The 21,597-nt window shown below is 44.6% G+C and overlaps 1 protein-coding gene across 1 annotated transcript in view; it reads left to right on the plus strand.

The window, feature by feature from the left end:
* GLI2 (GLI family zinc finger 2) overlaps positions 1–21,597 on the plus strand; it is a 185,354-nt gene that overhangs the window by 131,883 nt on the left and 31,874 nt on the right. The window contains exons 5-7 of the mRNA XM_040358252.1: positions 6,288–6,479; positions 19,088–19,289; positions 20,534–20,741. Of these exons, the coding sequence (XP_040214186.1) occupies positions 6,288–6,479; positions 19,088–19,289; positions 20,534–20,741 (602 nt within the window). The remainder of the gene's footprint in view (positions 1–6,287; positions 6,480–19,087; positions 19,290–20,533; positions 20,742–21,597) is intronic.

Raw genomic sequence — 21,597 nt, forward strand, 5'->3', positions numbered from 1 at the left:
ACGTCGAAACGGCGTACTTTGGAGCAATGCACACTGGGATATGTTCACGGACGGCGCATGCGCCGTTCGTTAAAAACGTCAATCACGTCGGGTCACCAGTCATTAACATAAAACACGCCCCCCTGTTCCACATTTGAATTAGGCGCGCTTAGGCCTGCCCATTTACGATACGCCGCCGTAACATAGGAGGCAAGTGCTTTGTGAATACAGCACTTGCCTCTGACTTACGGCGGCGTAGCGTAAATGTGATGTGCTACGCCGCCTCAAAGTTATGCCAGTCTTTCTGAATCTAGCTACAAAAATGATATCAATAATCTGTTCATATTGTAACATAAAATAAATAGTAACTGTATTATAAACAATGTAACTATTTTTTTTCCATTCCCGGCCCAATCTTTGGTTCAGGAATTTACTAGAAGCTATGACATCATAGTGGCCTTGGGCTCTCTGTCCCTCTGCAACGCCCCTAGTCCCAGGGACCTGACCCGTCTATCATGGGAACTGCTCCGCTTCCCTCCGCGCTTTCGGCTTTGCAGGTTTTTATTTTTTCCTTGAATGAATTTGGACAGAGGCTGACACTATTTATTTTTCCTCCGGGTTCCCCCCCCATCCCCCCCTCTGGGTGTAGTTTTGAGGAATTGCAGCTGTGAGATGTTCTATAATTGGCTCTGGCACTGCGGAGGGGTTCAGTCCGCCAGACGCCCAGACTTGCTGCGTTCAGCAGCTCCATGTGTCTTGTATCAGCATCACCAGAGAGTGCTTCAGAATGTTTACATAGTGGGCCCGAGAGCGCCCAGCGCAAGAAACCCTGCGCTCGCTCGCCGCGCCTCGCCGCTTTTCCCCCAGTCTACCATAAAAGTTGCATTATCAGTCAACCTCATACAAAACAAGTTACATATTTTATAAAATATTATAACATATTCTCAATAAACCTCATACAAAAAAAAATCATAAAAAAATTAATAATTATATGATTATTAAGCCTCATACAAAAAAGTACATTTTTTATTTAAAAATAAATAAATAATTATATGATTATTAAACGTTATTACATTATTATTTTTTTTATAATTATATGATTAATCAACCTCATACAATTATTATTATTTTTTATTTAAAAATAAATACATAATTATATGATTATTAAACTTTATTAAAAAAAAGAATAATTATATGATTAATCAACCTCATACAAAAAAAAGTATTTTTTTTTATTAATAAAAATAATTATATGATTATTAAACCTCATGCAAAAAAAAAAAAATTAATTAAAAAATAAAAATAATTATATGATTAATAAACCTCACACAAAAAAAGTACATTTTTTTATATTTAAAAATAAATAAATAATTATATGATTATTAAACTTTATTACATTTTTTTTATAATTATATGATTAATCAACCTCATACAAAAAAAAATATATTTTTTTATTAATAAAAATAATTATATGATTATTAAACCTCATACAATTTTTTTTTATTTAAAAATAAATACATAATTATATGATTATTAAACTTTATTAAAAACAAGAATAATTATATAATTAATCAACCTCATACAAAAAAAGTATTTTTTTTAATTAATAAAAATAATTATATGATTATTAAACCTCATACAAAAAAAAAATGTTTTATTAAAAAAATAAAAATAATTATATGATTAATAAACCTCATACAAAAAGTTTTTTTATTTTAAAATAAATAAATAATTATATAATGTTATAATTATATGATTAATCAACCTCATACAAAAAAAGTATTTTTTTATTAATAAAAATAATTATATGATTATTAAACCTCATACAATTATTATTTGTTTTATTTAAAAATAAATATATAATTATATGATTATTAAACTTTATTAAAAATAATAATTATATGATTAATCAACCTCATACAAAAAAAGTTTTTTTTAATTAATAAAAATAATTATTTGATTAATAAACCTCATACAAAAAGTTTTTTTTTATTTTAAAATAAATAAATAATTATATGATTATTAAACTTTATTAAAAAACTAATTATATGATTAATCAACGTCCTACAAAAAAAGTATTTTTTTATATTAATAAAAATAATTATGATTATTAAACCTCATACAAAAAAAGTCTTTTTTTATTTAAAAATAAATAAATAATTATATGATTATTAAACTTTTATTAAATTTTTTTATAATTATATGATTAATCAACCTCATACAAAAAAAGTATTTTTTTTTATTAATAAAAATAATTATATGATTAATAAACCTCATACAAAAAATATTTTTTTTTTATTAAAAAAAATAAAAATAATTATATGATTAATAAACCTCATACACATTTTTTTTTATTATTTAAAAATAAATAAATAATTATATGATTATTAAACTTTATTTAAAAAAATATAATTATATGATTAATCAACCTCATACAAAAACGTATTTTGTTTTTATTAATAAAAGAAAAATAATTATATGATTATTAAACCTCATACAATTTTTTTATTATTATTATTTAAAAATAAATACATAATTATATGATTATTAAACTTTATTAAAAAAAATAATAATTATTTGATTAATCAACCTCATACGAAAAAAGATTTTTTTTTAATTAATTTTTTTATTAATAAAAATAATTATATGATTATTAATTAAAAAAACAAATAAGGGGGGTGCCTGGTATTAAAGTGGTTAAAGGCACTACAATCGTTTTTGACGAGTCCTTTATTAAAAAAAGAAATTAAAAACAATGTCCCCCGGTGTAGATTGATAGTCAATCACGATTCCCGCTGCCACCACCGACCAGAAAAAAAAAGGAAAAGAAAAACCTCCGGTCTCGTTGAAAGCTCCCGCCGCCTGCCTGCTCCTCCACCTGACATTTCTTAAATAACCAAGGGGTGGAGTCACCCGATGACATCAGGTGACCCCCCCGCCTTCTTGTGACGTCAACGACCCAGCATGCCTCGGTCGATGACATCACAAGAAGGTGGGGCCACCCGATGACGCAGCCAATCATTTTTTGGACCAATCCGAAATTCAAATTGTTTTCCCAAAAAAATTGGAATTGGAATGTACGAAACGGAATTGAATGAATTTTTACCGACGCTTGCGCTTAAGGACCGGCAGGTAAATATTAAGGGAAAAACGACAATATATTTTGGGTTTAGATGTCTTTTAAAATGAAACTCCAGGAAGATACAAAAATTCATTCTTTATTCCAGTTATTTAGCTGCAAAAAACAAAAAACTCCCCCTTTTTGAGGAAATGTGCATTTCTGCCCTCATTTGTGGCCTCAGATGACACTAAACATTTGATGAACACATTGCTGAGTCCCCAACGCTCCCCTACAATCAGTGGCTGCCCCCCCCCCCCCCCGGTGAAATGTGTGTGGGGGGGATGGGCAGGAGCTCTGTCTAGTTCCCATTCATAAGAAGGCTAAAAATAGCTCTGATTTAATATCGGGGTATGACCCCGCCGCCCTCTGTCTGATCCCCCCCTCATTATCCTCAAAAATACTTCCAAATGGAGGTCAGGGTGACATCCTGTAATCGCGTCGTCCCTCCGCATGCTGCGCGCAGTACAGTCAGGGAACACAGAGTTGTAAGAACACTCGGGAATATCGTTTTTTATAATATATATATATAATAATATTCTATTATTATTATATTATATATTATACTATATTATTATTATATTATTATTATTATTATTTTTATATTATATTATATATTATATTATAATTATATAATATATTATTTTATATGTGTTATATATATATATATATATATATATTATATTTTATTTATATATATATATATATATATATATATATATATATATATATAATATAAAAATAATATATAATTAATATAGTATACTATATAATATAATAATAATAGAATAGAATAGAATATTTAATAGAATAATAATATATATATTATAAAAATATATCTATCTATATATCTATCTATCTATATATATATATATATATATATATATATATATATATATATATATATATATATATATATATATAGATAGAGATATATATAGATAGAGATATATATAGATAGATAAAATATAATATAATAATTATATTAATAATCTAATATATAATCTAATATATATATATTTATATTTATTTATAGACATAATCTAATAATTATGTAATATAATCTAATAAAAATCTCATATAAAATAATATATTATATAATATAAAAATAATATATTATTAATATAGTATACTATATAATATAATAATAAAATAATAGAATATTTAATAGAAAGAAATATATATATATATATATATATATATATATATATATATATATATATATATATATATATATATATATATATATTTAGATAGAGAGATAGATGGAGATAGAGATATATATATATATATATATATATATATATATATATATATATATAGAGAGAGAGAGAGAGAGAGAGAGAGAGAGAGAGAGAGAGAGATAGATAGATAGATAAAATATAATATAAAATTATATAATATAATATATTTATAATATTGGTCAACAATATCCGGCTCGGCTCGGCTCGATGCCAAATGGCATCTGAATACGCAAGTAAAATTTTTGTGGAATGTCAAATATAATTTTTTTTTTAAAAACGCAATTCTAGCGAACTCCTCCCCCAATATAAGTGACACGAGAGGCCACAGATGGAAAGGGAAGTTTTGAGAACTGAACCATAAGTAAAACATTAGACGAGGGTGTAACGGGGGGGGAGGGGGGGTTCGATTAATTGAAGGGATGGGGGGAGTTTTACAAAGAATGTTGAGTTGTTTAAGTCTAGCGGGAAAATAAATGGCTTAAGCCGACCATAAACCGATAGAAATTCATTGGGAAAAAAAATAAACTTTTGGAACATTCGCTTTAATGATTATTTTTTAATCGCAGCGACAAGAAAAATCAAAGGATGGAATTTGTTTTCTTGAGCCAATGAAATTCTATCTAGATTGGAAAAAAATAGTTTTGTGTCGTTTTCAGATTCTAGACTAGAATTGTTATTTGGAGATTTGTATATTTTCTGAATACATTAGAAACAAAATTTGCCGAATGCTCCGAAAAATGTAATTGTAATTTGTTCAAATTTCCGAAACTGAGATTCGAATCGAAATTTAAATTGATTTCCATTCGAATTTTTCGAATGCTGAAATCAAAGATTGTGCGTTATTAGAGACCATTTAGAATAAATTCATTTTTTTTTTTGTTAAGGGTATTTATAAGAGTCATTGGGCTAGATTCAGGTAGCTGCGCTTAAAGTTACGGCGGCGCAGCGTATTGTATTTACGCTACACCGACGCAATTTACAAGTGCAAGTGGAATATTCACAAAGCACTTGCTCCGTAAGTTGCGGCGGCGTAGCGTAAATACAATACGCTGCGCCGCCGTAACTTAAAGCGCAGCTACGTGAATCTAGCCCAATGACTCTTTTAAATGGGGCGTAGCGTAAATGGGGTCGGCGTAAACGCGCGGAATTCAAATGTGGAAGGGGGGGGCGTGTTTTATGTAAATCGATGATGACCCGACGTGATTGACGTTTTGTACGAACGGCGCATGCGCCGTCCGTGTACATATCCCAGTGTGCATTGCGCCCGAGTACGCCGCAACAACGTATTGGTTTTTCGACGTGAACGTAAATTACGTCCAGCCCTATTCGCGAACGACTTACGCAAACAATTCAAATTTCGAAGCGGGAAAGACGTCCATACTTAACCTAATAGCAGGAGCAACGTTACGACGAAAACGACTTACGCAAACGACGTAAAAAAACTACCGCCGGGCGCACGTACGTTTTGTGAATCGGCGTAACTAAGTAATTTGCATACTCTACGCTGAAAACGATGGGAGCGCCACCTAGCAGGCCAGCGTGAGAATGCACCCTAAGATACGACGGCGTAAGAGACTTAGGCCAGTCGGATCTTAGGCTAATGTCGGCGTATATAGCTTTCTGAATACTGAAAGAAGATACGCCGGTGCAGATTTGAATTTACGCGGCGTATCTATGGATACGCCGGCGTAAATTCTCTCTGAATCTGGCCCACTGTGATCGTTTGGCTCCCCCCCCCCCCACCTCTGGCCACATGCGGTATTGCATGCCATAGAAATCAATGCATAACAAATTATTTCCGTTCCCATTGACTTCAATGGGGAAACTCGCTTTGATATGCGAGTGCTTTGGATTACGAGCATTCTCCTGGAACAGATTATGCTCGTAATCCGAGGTTCCGCTGTATTCGTTGTGGTAAAATGATTATTTTCCTCTTTTCCCTACAGTTGCCCACGAGCACTTGAAAGAAAGAGGCCTCTTCGGTATCGCACCTCCTCCACCCGGTGTCAACCCCGCCGATTATTATCACCAGATGACCCTCCTAGCCAGTCACCCCAGTCCCTATGGAGAGCTGCTGCTGCAAGGTGGAGCCGTGGGCGCCGGAGGCCACCTTCACGATTACCTGACACCTATGGACGGTAAGTGACTCCCTGAGGAATAGGGATAAGAATAGGGATAAGAATTGGGATAAGAATAGGGATAAGAATAGGGATAAGATCAGTGAAGCATAACCTTAGAAATGTTTCCAAGGCTATACTGTGTTGTTTGAGTCCTCCGAGCGCCGCTGTCCTCAGATCTGATCGATTGGAATTACGGACCAACCCCTGAAAAAAATCTCAATATTTCAGAAGTACCGTATATACTCGAGTATAAGCCGGGTTTTTCAGCACATTTTTTTGTGCTGAAAATGCCCCCCTCGGCTTATACTCGAGTCACCTTTTTGCGCCTGATCTCCCGGACTTTGAGGACCCGGTACCGGCACACATGTAGCCCCGCTCTTCCTCTACAAGTCTGCAAAGTTTTTTGTCCGGGGGACCTACGGCCGCGGAGCACCGATTTTTCAAAACTGGGCACCCCTTCCATAGACTCCCATGTTAAACGGTCATTTCTCCGGTGACTTTGGGGACCCGGAACCCGCCGGTCGTAGGTCCTCTGGACCCAGAACTTGGCACACATGTAGCCCCATTTCTCCTCTACAAGTTTGTTGTCTGGGGGACCTACGGCTGGGGAGTACCGATTTTTCAAAGCCGGGCACCCCTTCCATTGACTCCCATGTTAAAAAATAGTTTCTCCGGTAATTTTGGGGACCCGGTACCAGCCAGCCGTAGGTCCCCTGGACCTGAAACTTGGCACACACGTAGCCCCAGTTCTCCTCTACAAGAGTACAAAGGTTTCAGTCTGGGGGACCTACGGCCGGGGAGCACTGATTTTTCAAAGCTGGGCACCCCTTCCATAGACTCTAATGTTAAACAGTAATTTCTCCGGTAATTTTGGGGACCTGGTACCGGCCGGTCGTGGTCCCCTGCACCCGAAACTTGGCACACACATAGCCCCAGTTCTCCTGTACAGGAGTACAAAGATTTTTGTCTGGAGGGCCTACGGCCGGGGAGCACCGATTTTTCAAAGCTGGGCACCCCTTCCATAGACTCCCATGTTAAACGTCAGTCTAGTCATGGGCACAGTGAGGCATGGGCACAGTGAGGCATGGGCACAGTGAGGCACAGTGAGGCATGCACATGGACACTCTAGGTTTATACTCGAGCCAATACGTTTTCCCAGTTTTTTTTGTGGTAAAATTAGGTGCCTCGGCTTATATTCGGGTGGGCTTATACTCGAGTATATACGGTAATATTTTCCCTTAACCACTTAAGGGCCGAGCCTGTTTTTCAGACTCTGTGTTTACAAGTTAAAAACAAGTTTTTTTTGCTAGAAAATTACTTAGAACCCCCCAAACATTATATATTGTTTTTTTCTAACACCCGAGGGAATAAAATGGCGGTCATTGCAATACTTTTCTTTCACACAGCGGTCTTACAAGCGCACTTTTTTTTGAAAAAAAAAAAGGCACTTTTTTTTAAATAAAAAAATAAGACAACAGTAAAGTTAGCCCAATTTTTATTTATTTTTTTATATTGTGAAAGATAATCTTACGCCGAGTAAATTGATACCCAACATGCCACTCTTCAAAATTGCGCCCACTCGTGAAATGGCAACAAAATCTCCATAGGCGACGTTGAAAAAATTGTACAGGTCGCATGTTTTGAGTAACAGAGGAGGTCTAGCGCTAGAATTATTGCTCTCGCTCTAACGATCGCGGCGATACCTCACATGTGTGGTTTGAACACCGTTTTCATATGTGAGCGCTGCTCACGTATGTGTTTGCTTCTGCGCGCAAGCTCGTCAGGACGGATCGCTTTAAAATATTTTTTTTTATTTATGTTACTTTTTTTTATTTATTTTTGTTGTTTAAAAAAGAAATTTGGGTCACTTTTATTCCTAGTACAAGGAATTTCCTTGTAATAGAAAAAGACATGACAGGTCCTCTTAGGCTGCATTCACACCTCCGCGACAAGATACGCCGCGTACGCGGCGTATTTTGCCGCTAGTGTGTAACTTTTTTTTTTTTTAACAAAGCCTTCCCATTGCTTTGTAAGGCCGAACACCAATGCCGCCTGAAAAAAAGGGTCCGGGACTTTTTTTCAGGCGACAGGTGTACGGTGTCTATGAGATGTGAACCATCTCATAGACAGCAATGGGAATTATCCCCTCCAGCGGCACGAGCGTCCGGCGTCGGGCGTTTTGTCGCGGAGGTGTGAATGGGCTCTTAAATATGAGATCTGGGGGTGAAAAAGACCTCACTTAAAATGCAATAATTTTTTTTTTGAAAAAACAAAAATGGACCTTTAAGAGCTATGGGTGGAAGTGACTTTTTGACTTGGCTTCCGCCCTTCTAGGGTATGGAGATGGGTGGGGGGGGGGGCATCTTCCCCTGACTTAAATCCATACCAAGCAGGATACAGGACCTGATTGGCACCGGGAGAGTGGCGGGGCCCCTCTCCCGACACCGACAATGGTGGTCTTGCGGCGAATCCGTCACAGAGACCACCATTACCGTAAACCGGACCGCCGCCTGAAGAGATGGATAACAGGGGCTATGGTAGCTAGCTGCTGCCATAACAGCAAAGTGCCGACGTATATCGGCGTGCGGCGGTCCGGAAGGGGTGGGTATGATCTCTGGGCAAGAAACTTTCATTTAAATAAGCCACAAAGGATACATTATTATTAATATTATTATTATAATTATGGGGCCCTTGCCGTGTCCTGACTATGCTGACAGCCCTCCTCCCTGCCGCCTGTCCTTGGTTTAGCAACACTTTATATGAAGATCAATGACTTGTATTGTCACAGTTGGCACCGCCAGCTGCTACGGAGGGCGTCAGCCACAGAGCCCCATCCAAATTTTTGCTTTGGGACCCCATGAATGCAGTTACGCCCCATGGGGTATATGATCTTACAATTAACGTGCTCTACTGCCATTCACATATCCTGCCAAAGCATATCCAGGACTACGCAAATTCCCATCTGCTCCTTCACGACGGGCTCAGGCCTGGCGGTTGGCCACTCGCGTGTTCCGGCAAACTGCAGAATTGCCGGGGATTTCCTGGCTGGGAATCGGAAGAGGGGCCGAGGAGGTGTGGAGGCAAATGTACACTGTGCCTCCTACACGTAACAGGTTCTCTTTCAAACATTCTGACCAGAATCATCCTAGTCATAGAGGCAGGAATTGCCCCTGGTCATGGAGACAGGAATTGCCCCTGGTCATGAGAGCAATAAATAGCCCAGGTCACGATAGCAGGAATTACCCCCCTGGTCAAGGTGGACGGTATTACACCTGGTCATGAAGGCAAGAAGTGCCCTTGGTCATGGAGACAATAATTACCCCTGGCCATGAAGACAGGCATTACCTCTTATAAGAGAAGGAATTACCCCAGGTCATGGAGGAAGGGATTGCCCCTGGTCATGAGGCAGGAATTACCCCGGTCATGAGGCAGGAATTACCCCTGTCATGAAGGCAGGAATTACCCCGGTCATGAAGGCAGGAATTACCCCGGTCATGAAGGCAGGATTTACCCTGGTCATGAAGGCAGGAATTACCCCGGTCATGAAGGCAGGGATTACCCCGGTCATAAGGCAGGAATTACCCCGGTCATGAAGGCAGGAATTACCCCTGGTTATGAAGAAGTTATTAGTTGCAGATGTTGTAGATGGTTGTAGAAGGTTGGGGGAGGTTGCGGAAGGTTGTAGAAGGTTGGGGAAAGGCTGGGGAAGGCTGAGAAAGGTAGGGGAAGGGTTGGGGAGGTTGGGAAAGGTAGGGGAAGGGTTGGGAAGTTTGGGAAAGGTTGTAGAAGGTTGGGGAAGGTTGTAGAAGGTTGGGGAAGGTAGGGAAAGGTTGTAGAAGGTTGGGGAATGTTGTAGAAGGTTGGGGAAGGTTGTGGAAGGTAGGGAAAGGTTGTGGAAGGTTGTAGAAGGTTTGGGGAGGTTGGGGAAGGTTGTGGAAGGTTGGGGAAGGTTGTAGAAGGTTGAGGAAGGTTGCGCAAGGTTGGGGAAGGTTGTAGAAGGTTGGGGAAAGGTTGGGGAAGGTTGAGGAAGGTTGGGAAAGGTAGGGGAAGGGTTGGGAAGGTTGGGAAAGGTAAGGGAAGGGTTGGGAAGGTTGGGAAAGGTAAGGGAAGGGTTGGGAAGTTTGGGAAAGGTAGGGGAAGGTTGTAGAAGGTTGGGGAAGGTTGTAGAAGGTTGAGGAATGTAGGGAAAGGTTGGGGAAGTTTGGGGAATGTTGTAGAAGGTTGGGGGAGGTTGGGGAAGGTTGTGGAAGGTTGGGGAAGGTAGTGGAAGGTAGGGAAAGGTTGGGGAAAGTTGGGGGAGGTTGGGGAAGGTTGTGGAAGGTTGGGGGAGGTTGGGGAAGGTAGGGAAAGGTTGGGGAAAGTTGGGGAAGGTTTGGGAAGGTCGGGAAGGTTGTAGAAAGGTTGGGGAAGGTTGTAGAAAGGTTGGGGAAGGTCTGGGAATGTTGTAGAAGGTTGGGAAAGGTAGGGGAAGGTTGTGAAAGTTTGTAGAAGGTTAGGGAAGATCGGGGAAGATCGGGGGAGGTCGGGGAATGTGTTTAGTGGTTGAGTTCCTATTCTCCGGCTCTCCAGCGCCTTCGGGGGGCTCAGACTTGTATTCCACATGACCCTTCCCCCCCCCCCCCAACCTTTTGTACTCGGCGAATACTTTATCCGGCTGTTTTCATACTTTTGGCCCCCGTGTTGTTTTAAGATGACAACGCCTGATGGAGTAGTGCGTTTCTCTCCCTCTGGATCGAATTTCCTGATTAAATTATCTCTAATCCCAGAACCGTTCTCAGGTTCCAGGTAACACGGAGCTTTCATCACGTCAGAATTCAAACAAGTCCCCCCCCCCCGGTGCCGTTAACCCTTCACCTGCTAAACGCTTCTGCAAAGGCACTCTTTGTTTTTAATTCGCTCGGAGGAGACTAAAACCCCCCCCCCATCTCGCATATTTTGCCACCACTTGTAATTTCTGAAATATCTTATCTAGGTCAACTTTTCAAACCAACATCCAAAACGACATAAAGCTGAACTCCGGGCAGATAGAAAAGACACGAACGAATGCGGCTCTGTAATCATTAATTACTGCAAGGCGCGGAGATGCGTGTTGCATGCGCTGTGCGGGGGTGGTTTCTCGGAGCATTAAGGCGATGCAGGTGCCGCGACGCACCAATAGGGCATTGGATTGCGAATGTTGTGACACGGGGGGCGATTTTCAGGACATTTTGGCGCGTTGGCAGCCGAACATCTTTAGAAGTTTCCTTTATTTTTTTATTACAATGTATATGTTGTGGGTATGTTGTTGGATAGGATCTGCCCTTCCCCCACAGCCATCCGAAAACGCATCTAGCAAAGAGATCCTACATGATATTGAAGGCTAGCTGTGTGGTATGTTGTTGCATAGGAAATCCCTGTTGCCTCCACAGCTATCTGAAAACGCATCCAGCAAAGAGATCCTATATGAAATGGAAGGGTAGCTATGTTGTATGTTGTTGGATAGGATGCCTCCCTTCCCCCACATCCATACCAAAACGCATCTAGCAAAGAGATCCTATATACAGTGGAAGGCTAGCTATGTGGTATGTTGTTGGATAGGACATCCCTGTTTTCTCCACAGCCATCCGAAAACCCATCTAGCAAAGAGATTCTACATGATATTGAAGGCTAGCTATGTAATATGTTGATGGATAGGATCCCCCCTTCCCCCGCATCTAGCAAAGAGATTCTACATGTTGATAAGGGATAGCTATGTGATATGTTGTTGGATATCACAAGACCCGTCCTGTCTCCTGCCCTGCGCCGTGTGGCGGAGCTGTGTAAATCTCAGGGCTGGATGTACAGAAATGCAAACAGTTTATATTTATTTCATCAATGTCTTTAACTGTTTGCCTGATGTGAAAAACCTTTAGCGAGCGATCGACTTCCTGTGCAACCGTTCGCCCCCCCCCCCCCCCTGGTTTCCCCCCCCCCGCCCCCGGGCGCACAATGTTTGGCATTGTCTCGGCACGCCATTAATTGCATCCTGATGTTTTCTCCTGGGTATGGTTACCCTCTGACCGGCTGCCGTGTTTTCACAAGGAGGGCCGATCGGATTACCCGGCTGCTGGTCGCCCCGTCATCATTCGCCGCCTTTAATCAGCCTCAGCGCCTCGTGTTTTCCCAACGAAACAAAAGCCAAATGATTTGCAGATTCTGGTCACTTTGTTCCCCCCCCCCCCCCCCCGAAGGGCAGTCGCATCTTTGTGGTTTCTTCACGTTCGATGTTACGAGTTCCGGAGAGCGAGGTGTTCACTGCGACGAAACGATTGTACGACCGGAGAACGATACTTTGTATTCTCTCCGACTGATTTGTTTATAGAAGAATCTTCTACCTGGAAACAAATACAAACAAAGGGGGCGGTTCACACCGGAAGGCGGTGCGGGAAAAGGCGCGTTTCGTCAATGTTTCCCGCACCGTCAGTGGTGGCCGCTGGTAAAAATTTTTTTTAGTGGGGTGGCAAACAGTGTGCCAATGACAACCCCATCCCCCCTCCCACCCCCGCTCAGTGGCACTTACCCCATCGCTTCACCGGCGGCTTCACCTGCTCGGAAGTGGCCTCCAGTTCCCCTGCGCTCCATGGGTCATCGCGGCGGCCTCCCGTTCCCCTGATCTCCGATGGTCATCGCGACGGCGGCCTCCTGTTCCCCTGCTCTCCATGGGTCATTGCGGCGGCGGCCAACCGTTCCTCTGCGATCCATGGGTCATCGTGGTGACGGCCTCCCGTTCCCCTGCTCTCCATGAGTCATTGCGGCGGCGGCCTCCAGTTCCCCTGATCTCCACGGGTCGTCACGACAGCCCCCCGTTCCCCTGATCTCCACGGGTTATCACGACAGCGGTGGCAGCCTCCCATTCCCCTGCGCTCCATAGGTCATCACAGCCGTGGCCTCCCATTCCCTGCTCTCCATGGGTCATCGCGGTGGCGGTCTCCCGTTCCCCTGCTGTCTACGGGTCTTTACAGCGGTGACGGCCTCCCGTTCCTCTGCTCTCCATGGGTCATCACGGCGGTCTCCCGTTCCCCTGCTCTTCATGGATCATTCCAGCGGCGGCCTCCCATTTCCCTGCTCTCCACGGGGCATCACGGCGGCAGCATCCTACCCCCGTTTCCCCACTCTCCACGGGTCATCTCGTTGGCCTCCCGTTCCCCTACCCTCCATGGGAGGAACCATGGGGGGGGGTCCTGTTTTGGGGATCGCTTCAGCGAACAACCAGGGAGCCTCTGTACAGAGTGCTTCCTGTTCATTTATTCTGCAGTGCAGCTGAGGCTTCAGGGAAAGGGTCAGGGATCGGTGTCCTCAATTTTTTTTCTCTGTCTCAAAAGCAGTGGCGGCTGGTGTTTTTTTTGTTGTTGTTGGGGGGTGGCGGCAAACAACCACCCCCCCCTCCGGTAGGCCAGTGGCACCCCCCACCTGCTCCATCGGGTCACCCGCACCTGCGCCCCGAGCCGGTCCTTTATTGAAGCCTATGAGAGCTTTGGCTCTAATCACGTGCTTCAAAAAAAAACACCCCCCATTGGAATCCATAGTCCGGCGCCCTGAATGTAGATTAGGGGGGCGGACACATAAATGGGGGGGCAGTGCCCTTGCACCCCTAATGGACGGGCCGCCACTGCTCAAAAGTGCTCTGTTTAGACCCCATTTGGGTGGTTTGTTCATGCAGCTTGAGCCATGTTCAGGGTCCCACACACCCAGGCTGGGGAGGGGGCCCTGTCAGGTAGGCTGTACGGGGGGGGGGGCCTAAATTTCCAACAGCAGCCCCCAGTCCTGCAACAACGTTTCCAGCTCAGCCCTGGATTTCCCCGATGAGTTATTTTTTTGCCTGAAGTGACTCCTGGAGGCCTCACATGACCTCTCCTTTTAGATACTTTTACTCATCGGTCACGTGTTCGCGGCGCGTCTCTCGCCAGCAGGCAGATCGCTCCACGGTTTACATTAATTGTCATATAAATCATTATTTACAATAACATCACCGGCTCTGGTTATTAAATCCCCCAAATCCAAGAGGAGCAGATGGAAAATGTGATCTCAGAGGCCCCCGCCGATCGGCTCCCCGACGTGGGACGTCTCCTGGTTTCGGGTTCTCTTGCGGATGTCCTAATCCCTTCTAATCTCCCCGGAATCCTTCACCGAAGGAGACGTTCCTGCCCGGGCCTGTCCCCCATCATCCCTCTGACCTCAGGCCCTGGAGGGGGGGGGGGTGAAGGATCTCGCCGTTCTCAGGAAGTCACATTCAAAAAAACAAAAAGCGAGGTTCACGTTTTATTGAGTCTTGCTAACGCGCTCGGCGATGGTGCTGGACGCGGCCCAAGCGAAAGGCAGACCGGTCTATAAACCATTTCTGACAAGGATAAGTATTCCAAATCATTTTTGAACTCCGCTCCGGAATTGTCTGAATTTTTTTTTGGAAACAAACACTGAGGAATGTCAGTTCCGCGCGAGTGAAAGGAACAACGTGTTGGGTGTCGGGATTGCGTTTGTGTCGCTTTTCACCAACGACGGCAGAAAGGAGCGATTGTGCGAGAAAATCTTTTCCTACCTACAGAACTCTGGGCCTCCCCCTTCCGTTGTACCGGCTCCTCTCCTGCGTTAAAACGGCGAAAGGCCCCCCGTACACACGATCGGATATTCCGACCACAATTGTGTGATGGAAGGGTTTTGTCAGATAATCCGACCGCTTTTGTTGTCGGAAATTCCAACAACAATTGTTCGATGGAGCGTACACGTGCTCTCAAATTGTCCGACAAGAAATGTGTTTCGTCGGATTATCCGATCGTGTGTAGACAAGTGCGTCGGACTAAAATCCATAAAGTACAAACACGCATGCTCCAAACCAATGCGAACCAATAAGACAACATTAGCAGTAGACGTGCACTGCCGAAAAATGTGTTAATTTTCATTTTAGTTTCATTCGCATTTAGCTATTTTTGGAAATTCGGAAAATCAGAATTCAGGAATTTGAAAAATTGAAAATTCAGGAATTCGGAAATTCGGAAATTCAGAAATTCTAAAATTCTAAAATTCAGGAATTCGGAAATTCGAAAAATCGAAAATGTGAAAATTCTAAAATTTGAAAATTTAGGAATTCGGAAATTCTAAAATTCAGGAATTCGGAAATTCGAAAAATCGAAAATTTGACAATTCCAAAATTTGGAAATCCAGGAATTCGGAAATTCGAAAATTAAAAAATTCAGGAATTCGAAAATTCGGAAATTCAGGAATTCGGAAATTCAGAAATTCAGGAATTCGGAAATTTGAAAAATCAAAAGTCTGAAAATTCTTCAAATTTGGAAATTCAGGAATTCGGAAATTCGGAAATTTGAAAAATCGAAAATTTGGAAATTCATGAATTCGGAAATTCGAATATTCCGAAATTCAGGAATTCGGAAATGTGGAAATTCACAAATTCGGAAATTGGAAAATTAAAAAATGAGAACATTTAGAAAATTCGGAAATTCGGAAATTCGGAAATTAGAAAAATTTAAAAAATCGAATATTTGGAAATTAAGAAATTCGGAAATTCAAAAAATGAATAGCCAAAAGGACCATCGGCCTTTTGGCTAAGATTAAGTGTAGTATCTGTTCTTACCAGTTACCAAGTGTTGGCGCTGTGCTCCTGTCCCTGTACCAAGTGTTGGCGCTGTGTTCCTGTCCCTGTACCAAGTGGTGGCGCTGTGTTCCCGTCCCTGTACCAAGTGGTGGCACTGTGTTCCCGTCCCTGTACCAAGTGGTGGTTGCTGTGTTCCCATCCCTGTACTGTACCAAGTGGTGGCGCTGTGTTCCCATCCCTGTACCAAGTGGTGGCACTGTGTTCCCGTCCCTGTACCAAGTGGTGTCGCTGTGCTCCCGTCCCTGTACCAAGTGGTGGTCGCTGTGTTCCCATCCCTGTACTGTACCAAGTGGTGGCGCTGTGCTCCTGTCCCTGCACCAAGTGGTGGTGCTGTGCTCCCGTCCCTGTACCAAGTGGTGGCACTGTGCTCCTGTCCCTGTACCAAGTGGTGGCGCTGTGCTCCTGTCCCTGTACCAAGTGGTGGCGCTGTGCTCCTGTCCCTGTACCAAGTGGTGGCGCTGTGCTCCCGTCCCTGATCTACGGCGGTAGGTCGGGGGTGGCGGTGGCGATGTGGGTGGAGCCGATGAGTGTGGAGTAGGAAGTTCTCAAGTCTACAATGTTGCCATTTTTTTAATTTTTTATTTCCTGATGATTTCCTCGTCATTTTTTGGTTTTCTATGCTTCTGTAGTTCTGCGCTTATCGGCCTTCTCTCGTTGTACCGGATTTGGTCGGCGCCGTGACGCCCCCCCCCCCCCTGTACACCGGTAACGCAGCCGCTCGGTGAACACTTCGGGAGCAACATAAATCACCGCCGACGGGAGGAAGAAAAGAAACGAGCACAACGCTTTTTCTTTTTTTTTCTTTTTTGCTTTTAATAATTTATCAGGGGAAGTGGCACATTAATAAAGCGGCCTCCCCAGGGGGGGGGGCGAGCGCCTAACAGAGATAAATATGGCTGCCAGCGTTGTCCTGCTTTCGCCAGCGAATGGGGGGATAGCTGGAGAAACGCGTTGAAGTAGTTTGCTTCCAAATCTCGTGTCATTTTTCATTTCGGCCGGGTAATTATAGCCACAGAAGCAAAATTCTCCACGTTCATTACAAGCTAACAGAGCAGTCGTTACGTCCCGCGCTCGCCATCGCGCCGTGCGGCGAGGAAACAAATAGGAGGTGTGGGGGGGCGGGGGTGTTGTAATATAATGCAGCTTAGCAGCCCTGGGCCCTTTTGGCTGTCATTAGATTAGGATAATTAAACAGAACCTGCACCATCAGAGTGCCCCTTACATCAACTGGCCCCATCAGAGTGCCCCTTACATCAACTGACCCCATCAGAGTACCCCTTACATCTGTTGTCCCCATCAGAGTGCCCCCTACATCAACTGACCCTATCAGAGTGCCCCCTTACATCTGTTGTCCCCATCAGAGTGCCCCTTACATCAACTGACCCCATCAGAGTGCCCCTTAAATCAACTGACCCCATCAGAGTACCCCTTACATCAACTGACCCCATCAGAGTACCCCTTACATCAACTGACCCCATCAGAGTGCCCCCTACATCAATTGACCCCATCAGAGTACCCCTTACATCAACTGACCCCATCAGAGTACCCCTTACATCCGTTGTCCCCATCAGAGTGCCCCCTACATCAACTGTCTGCATTAGAGTCCCCTTTATATCAATTGCCCCTTCAGAGTGGCCCTTTACATCAGTTGTCCCCATTACAGTGCCCCCTTACATCAGTTGTCCCCATCACAGTGCCCCCTTACATCAGTTGTCCCCATCACAGTGCCCCCTTACATCAGTTGTCCCCATCACAGTGCCCCCTTACATCAAGTGTCTGCTTCAGAGTCCCATTTACATCAATCGTCCCTGCAGAGTGCCCCCCTACATCAGTTTCCCCATCAGAGTGACCCATTACTTCAGCTATCCCCATCAGAGTGCCCCCTTACATCAATTAACCACATCAGCATGTCCCTGTGCATCAACTGTCTGCATCAGAGTACCTTTTTTATCAATTGCCCCTTCAGAGTGCCCTTTACATCAATTAAACCCATCAGAGTACCCCTTACATCTTTTGTCCCCATCAGAGTGCCCCCTTACATCAGTTGTCCCCATCACAGTGCCCCCTTACATTAATTGACCCCATCAGAGTGCCCCTCTACATCAGTTTCCACATCATAGTGCCCCTTATTTCAGCTATCCCCATCAGAGTCCCTCTTTCATCAATTGTCCTCATCAGAGTCCCCCTTACATCAATTAACCACATCAGCGGGTCCCCATGCATCAATTGTCTGCATCAGAGTGCCTCCTTACATCATCTGTCTGCATTAGAGTACCCATTTTATCAATTGCCCCTTCAGAGTGCCCCCTTACATCAATTGTCCTCATCAGAGTTCCTCCTTACATCAATTGACCCCATCAGAGTCCACTTTACATCAATTTTCCCTTCAGAGTGCCCCCTTACATCAGTTACCCCCATCAGAGTGCCCACTTACATCAATTGCCCCATCAGAGTGCCCCCTTACATAAATTGCCCCTTCAGAGTGCTCCTTACATCAATTGCCCCATCAGAGTGCCCCCTTAAATCAATTGCCCCTTCAGAGTGCCCCTTACATCAACTGCCCCATCAGAGTGCCCCCTTACATAAATTGCCCCATCAGAGTGCCCCTTACATTAGTTGCCCCCATGCCGCATGGATCAGTGGATGCATTCTCAGAGACCTGGGGGGGGGGGGACCCTCTAGATCTGGGCCTGGGCCATGTCACGGGATCACAGCTTCAACTGCATGTGCAGTAATTCATTGCCAGGATTGGGTGATCAAGTGGGCAGGCCTTTGTCTCGGTGCGACCCGCCCATGAAGCCAGCGCACATTAATAAAAATGGACGCGAGATTCCTTCTGTAAGGATTTAGACTCCCTATGTTGGCTTCCTGTCAGTTATAGAACTACAAGTCCCTGAATGCCCTCCGGGCCCCCGGGTCGCACAAATCAAATATATTTTCTGTTGCGTTGCGTTGTGTATTTTCTGATCTTTTCGTTTTTTCTCTTTCTGTCGATATTCAGTGTCGCGGTTCTCCAGCCCCCGGCTCACGCCAAGATTAAACCGCAAGCGGGCGCTATCCATCTCGCCCTTGTCGGACGCCAGCATCGACCTGCAGACCATGATCCGCACCTCGCCCAACTCCCTGGTGGCGTACATCAACAATTCCAGAAGCAGCTCCGCCGCTAGCGGGTCCTATGGGCACTTATCTGCTGGGGCCATCAGGTAGGTACATTGGAGACTTTGCATAAAGCATCAATGGGGCCTGGAAGGGGCCGGAACATCTCTGATTGCTAGTAAAGCTAAAATTTGCATAACTCCTCCCACAAGGATTTATGAGAGGAGTACTGAGTCTCAAGTTACATCCCTCCACTACCATCACCACCGATGCCTCAGACTGATCCCATCCCTCCACTACCATCACCACCGATGCCCCGGACTGATCCCATCCCTCCACTACCATCACCACCAATGCGCCGGACTGATCCCATCCCTCCACTACCATAACCACCGATTCCCCTGGACTGATCCCATCCCTCCACTACCATCACCACCGATGCCCCGGACTGATCCCATCCCTCCACTACCATCACCACCAATGCCCCGGACTGATCCCATCCCTCCACTACCATCACCACCGATGCCCCGGACTGATCCCATGCCTCCACTACCATCACCACCGATGCCCCGGACTGATCCCATCCCCATCAGTGGTAATGAGGGATAGGGATGACATCAGTGGCACTGGACTGATGGCATTCCTATCCCACCACTACCGCTGATCTCATCCCTATCCCCGCCACCACCGCCACTGATGTCATCCCTATCCCCACCACCGCCACTGATGTCATCCCTATCCCCACCACTGTCACTGATGTCATCCCTATCCCCACCACCGCCACTGATGTCATCCCTATCCCTCCCACCACTGATGTCATCCCTATCCCCACCACCACTGATGTCATCCCTATCCCTCCCACCACTGATGTCATCCCTATCCCTCCCACTGTCACTGATGTCATCCCTATCCCTCCCACCACTGATGTCATCCCTATCCCCACCACTCTCACTGATGTCATCCCTATCCCCACCACCGTCACTGATGTCATCCCTATCCCTCCCACCACTGATGTCATCCCTATCCCCACCACTGATGTCATCCCTATCCCCCCCACAACTGATGTCATCCCTATCCCCACCACTGCCACTGATGTCATCCCTATCCCCACCACTGATGTCATCCCTATCCCTCCCACCACTGATGTCATCCCTATCCCCACCACTGTCACCACCACTTTCTGGGAGAGGTAATAAATACCTGGAAGGGGGACACTGACGCATTACTTATATCCGATGACAGGTGCACTTTAGGAAAGACATTTAGGGGGAAATGTGATGATAAAAGATCTCTCTTCTGATTGGTTGTACATGTTCGTGGTTTTTAGTGACTGTCATTGTGTGTCTTACAGCCCAGCGTTTACCTTCCCCCACCCCATCAACCCCATGGCCTACCAGCACCTGCTCAGCCAGCAGCGGAGTCTCAGCTCCACCTTCGGACACGCCCCGCTCATCCACCCGTCGCCCACGTTTGCAACGCGTCAGCCCGGGTCCCATTCCACCGCCAGCCCGGCTCCGGCGCCAGCCAACAATGGCGGCTCAGCAAACTGCGCCAACCAGGTAAGAGAATTTAAGTTTCTGCGTTTTTGTCCTCCGCCAATGGCTGGACCCCCAAGATACGTGGACGAGGGTCCAACCATTTATAGCAGGGGGGAGGCGACCTCTGCACTCCAGCTGTGGTGAAACTACAAATCCCATCATGCCTCTGCTTCTAGGAGCCATGCCTGTGATTGTCGGGGTCTTGCAATGCCTCATGGGACTTGTAGTTTCAAAACAGCTGGAGGGCCGAGGTTGCCTCCCCCTGCTTTAGAGGCAGCTCGGGGGAGGGGCTGGAAAGTCCCTGGAGTAATCCACACCGCATTAAACGGATGAGAACGCCACAAGACTTAAAAAAAGTTCAGTAAGAAGTTATTTTTTTTACAATTCGACAAAAACCAACGCGTTTCAGTGTTTCACACTCCCTCTTCATCAGGCAGGGCAACTGGCACGGCTGGGCGGGGCTGGGGTCTCATCAGTTCAGCAGGGGGGGGGCTTGGGCACTTGACAAGCAAGGGGGGGGTGATGGGAGAAGCGGGGGTCAGTCCAGGTGATGGGAGAAGCGGGGGTCAGTCCCTAAAATCTGAACCCCCTGTGGCTACCCTGCAGCCACAACATCCAGACTCCTCCTCTCCCTCCTACTGGCTTTCAGCTGCTGCAGGGAGAGTCACAGGGAATTTGTTTCTTGACGTGTGACTGCTGAAAAATATTATTTTTTTCGTTTTCGTTTCATTCGTTTTTTTGCTTTTTTTTGAAAATTCTGGAAATTCGAGAATTCGAATTTCGGAATTTCCAAATTCGGAGATTTCGAATTTCCCTATTTCCATAATTTCCGGATTTCCATAATTTCCGAATTTCGAATTTCCGAATTTTTGAATTT

This window comes from Rana temporaria, chromosome 6, assembly GCF_905171775.1.
Source record: "Rana temporaria chromosome 6, aRanTem1.1, whole genome shotgun sequence".
In the NCBI taxonomy this organism is placed as follows: domain Eukaryota; kingdom Metazoa; phylum Chordata; class Amphibia; order Anura; family Ranidae; genus Rana; species Rana temporaria.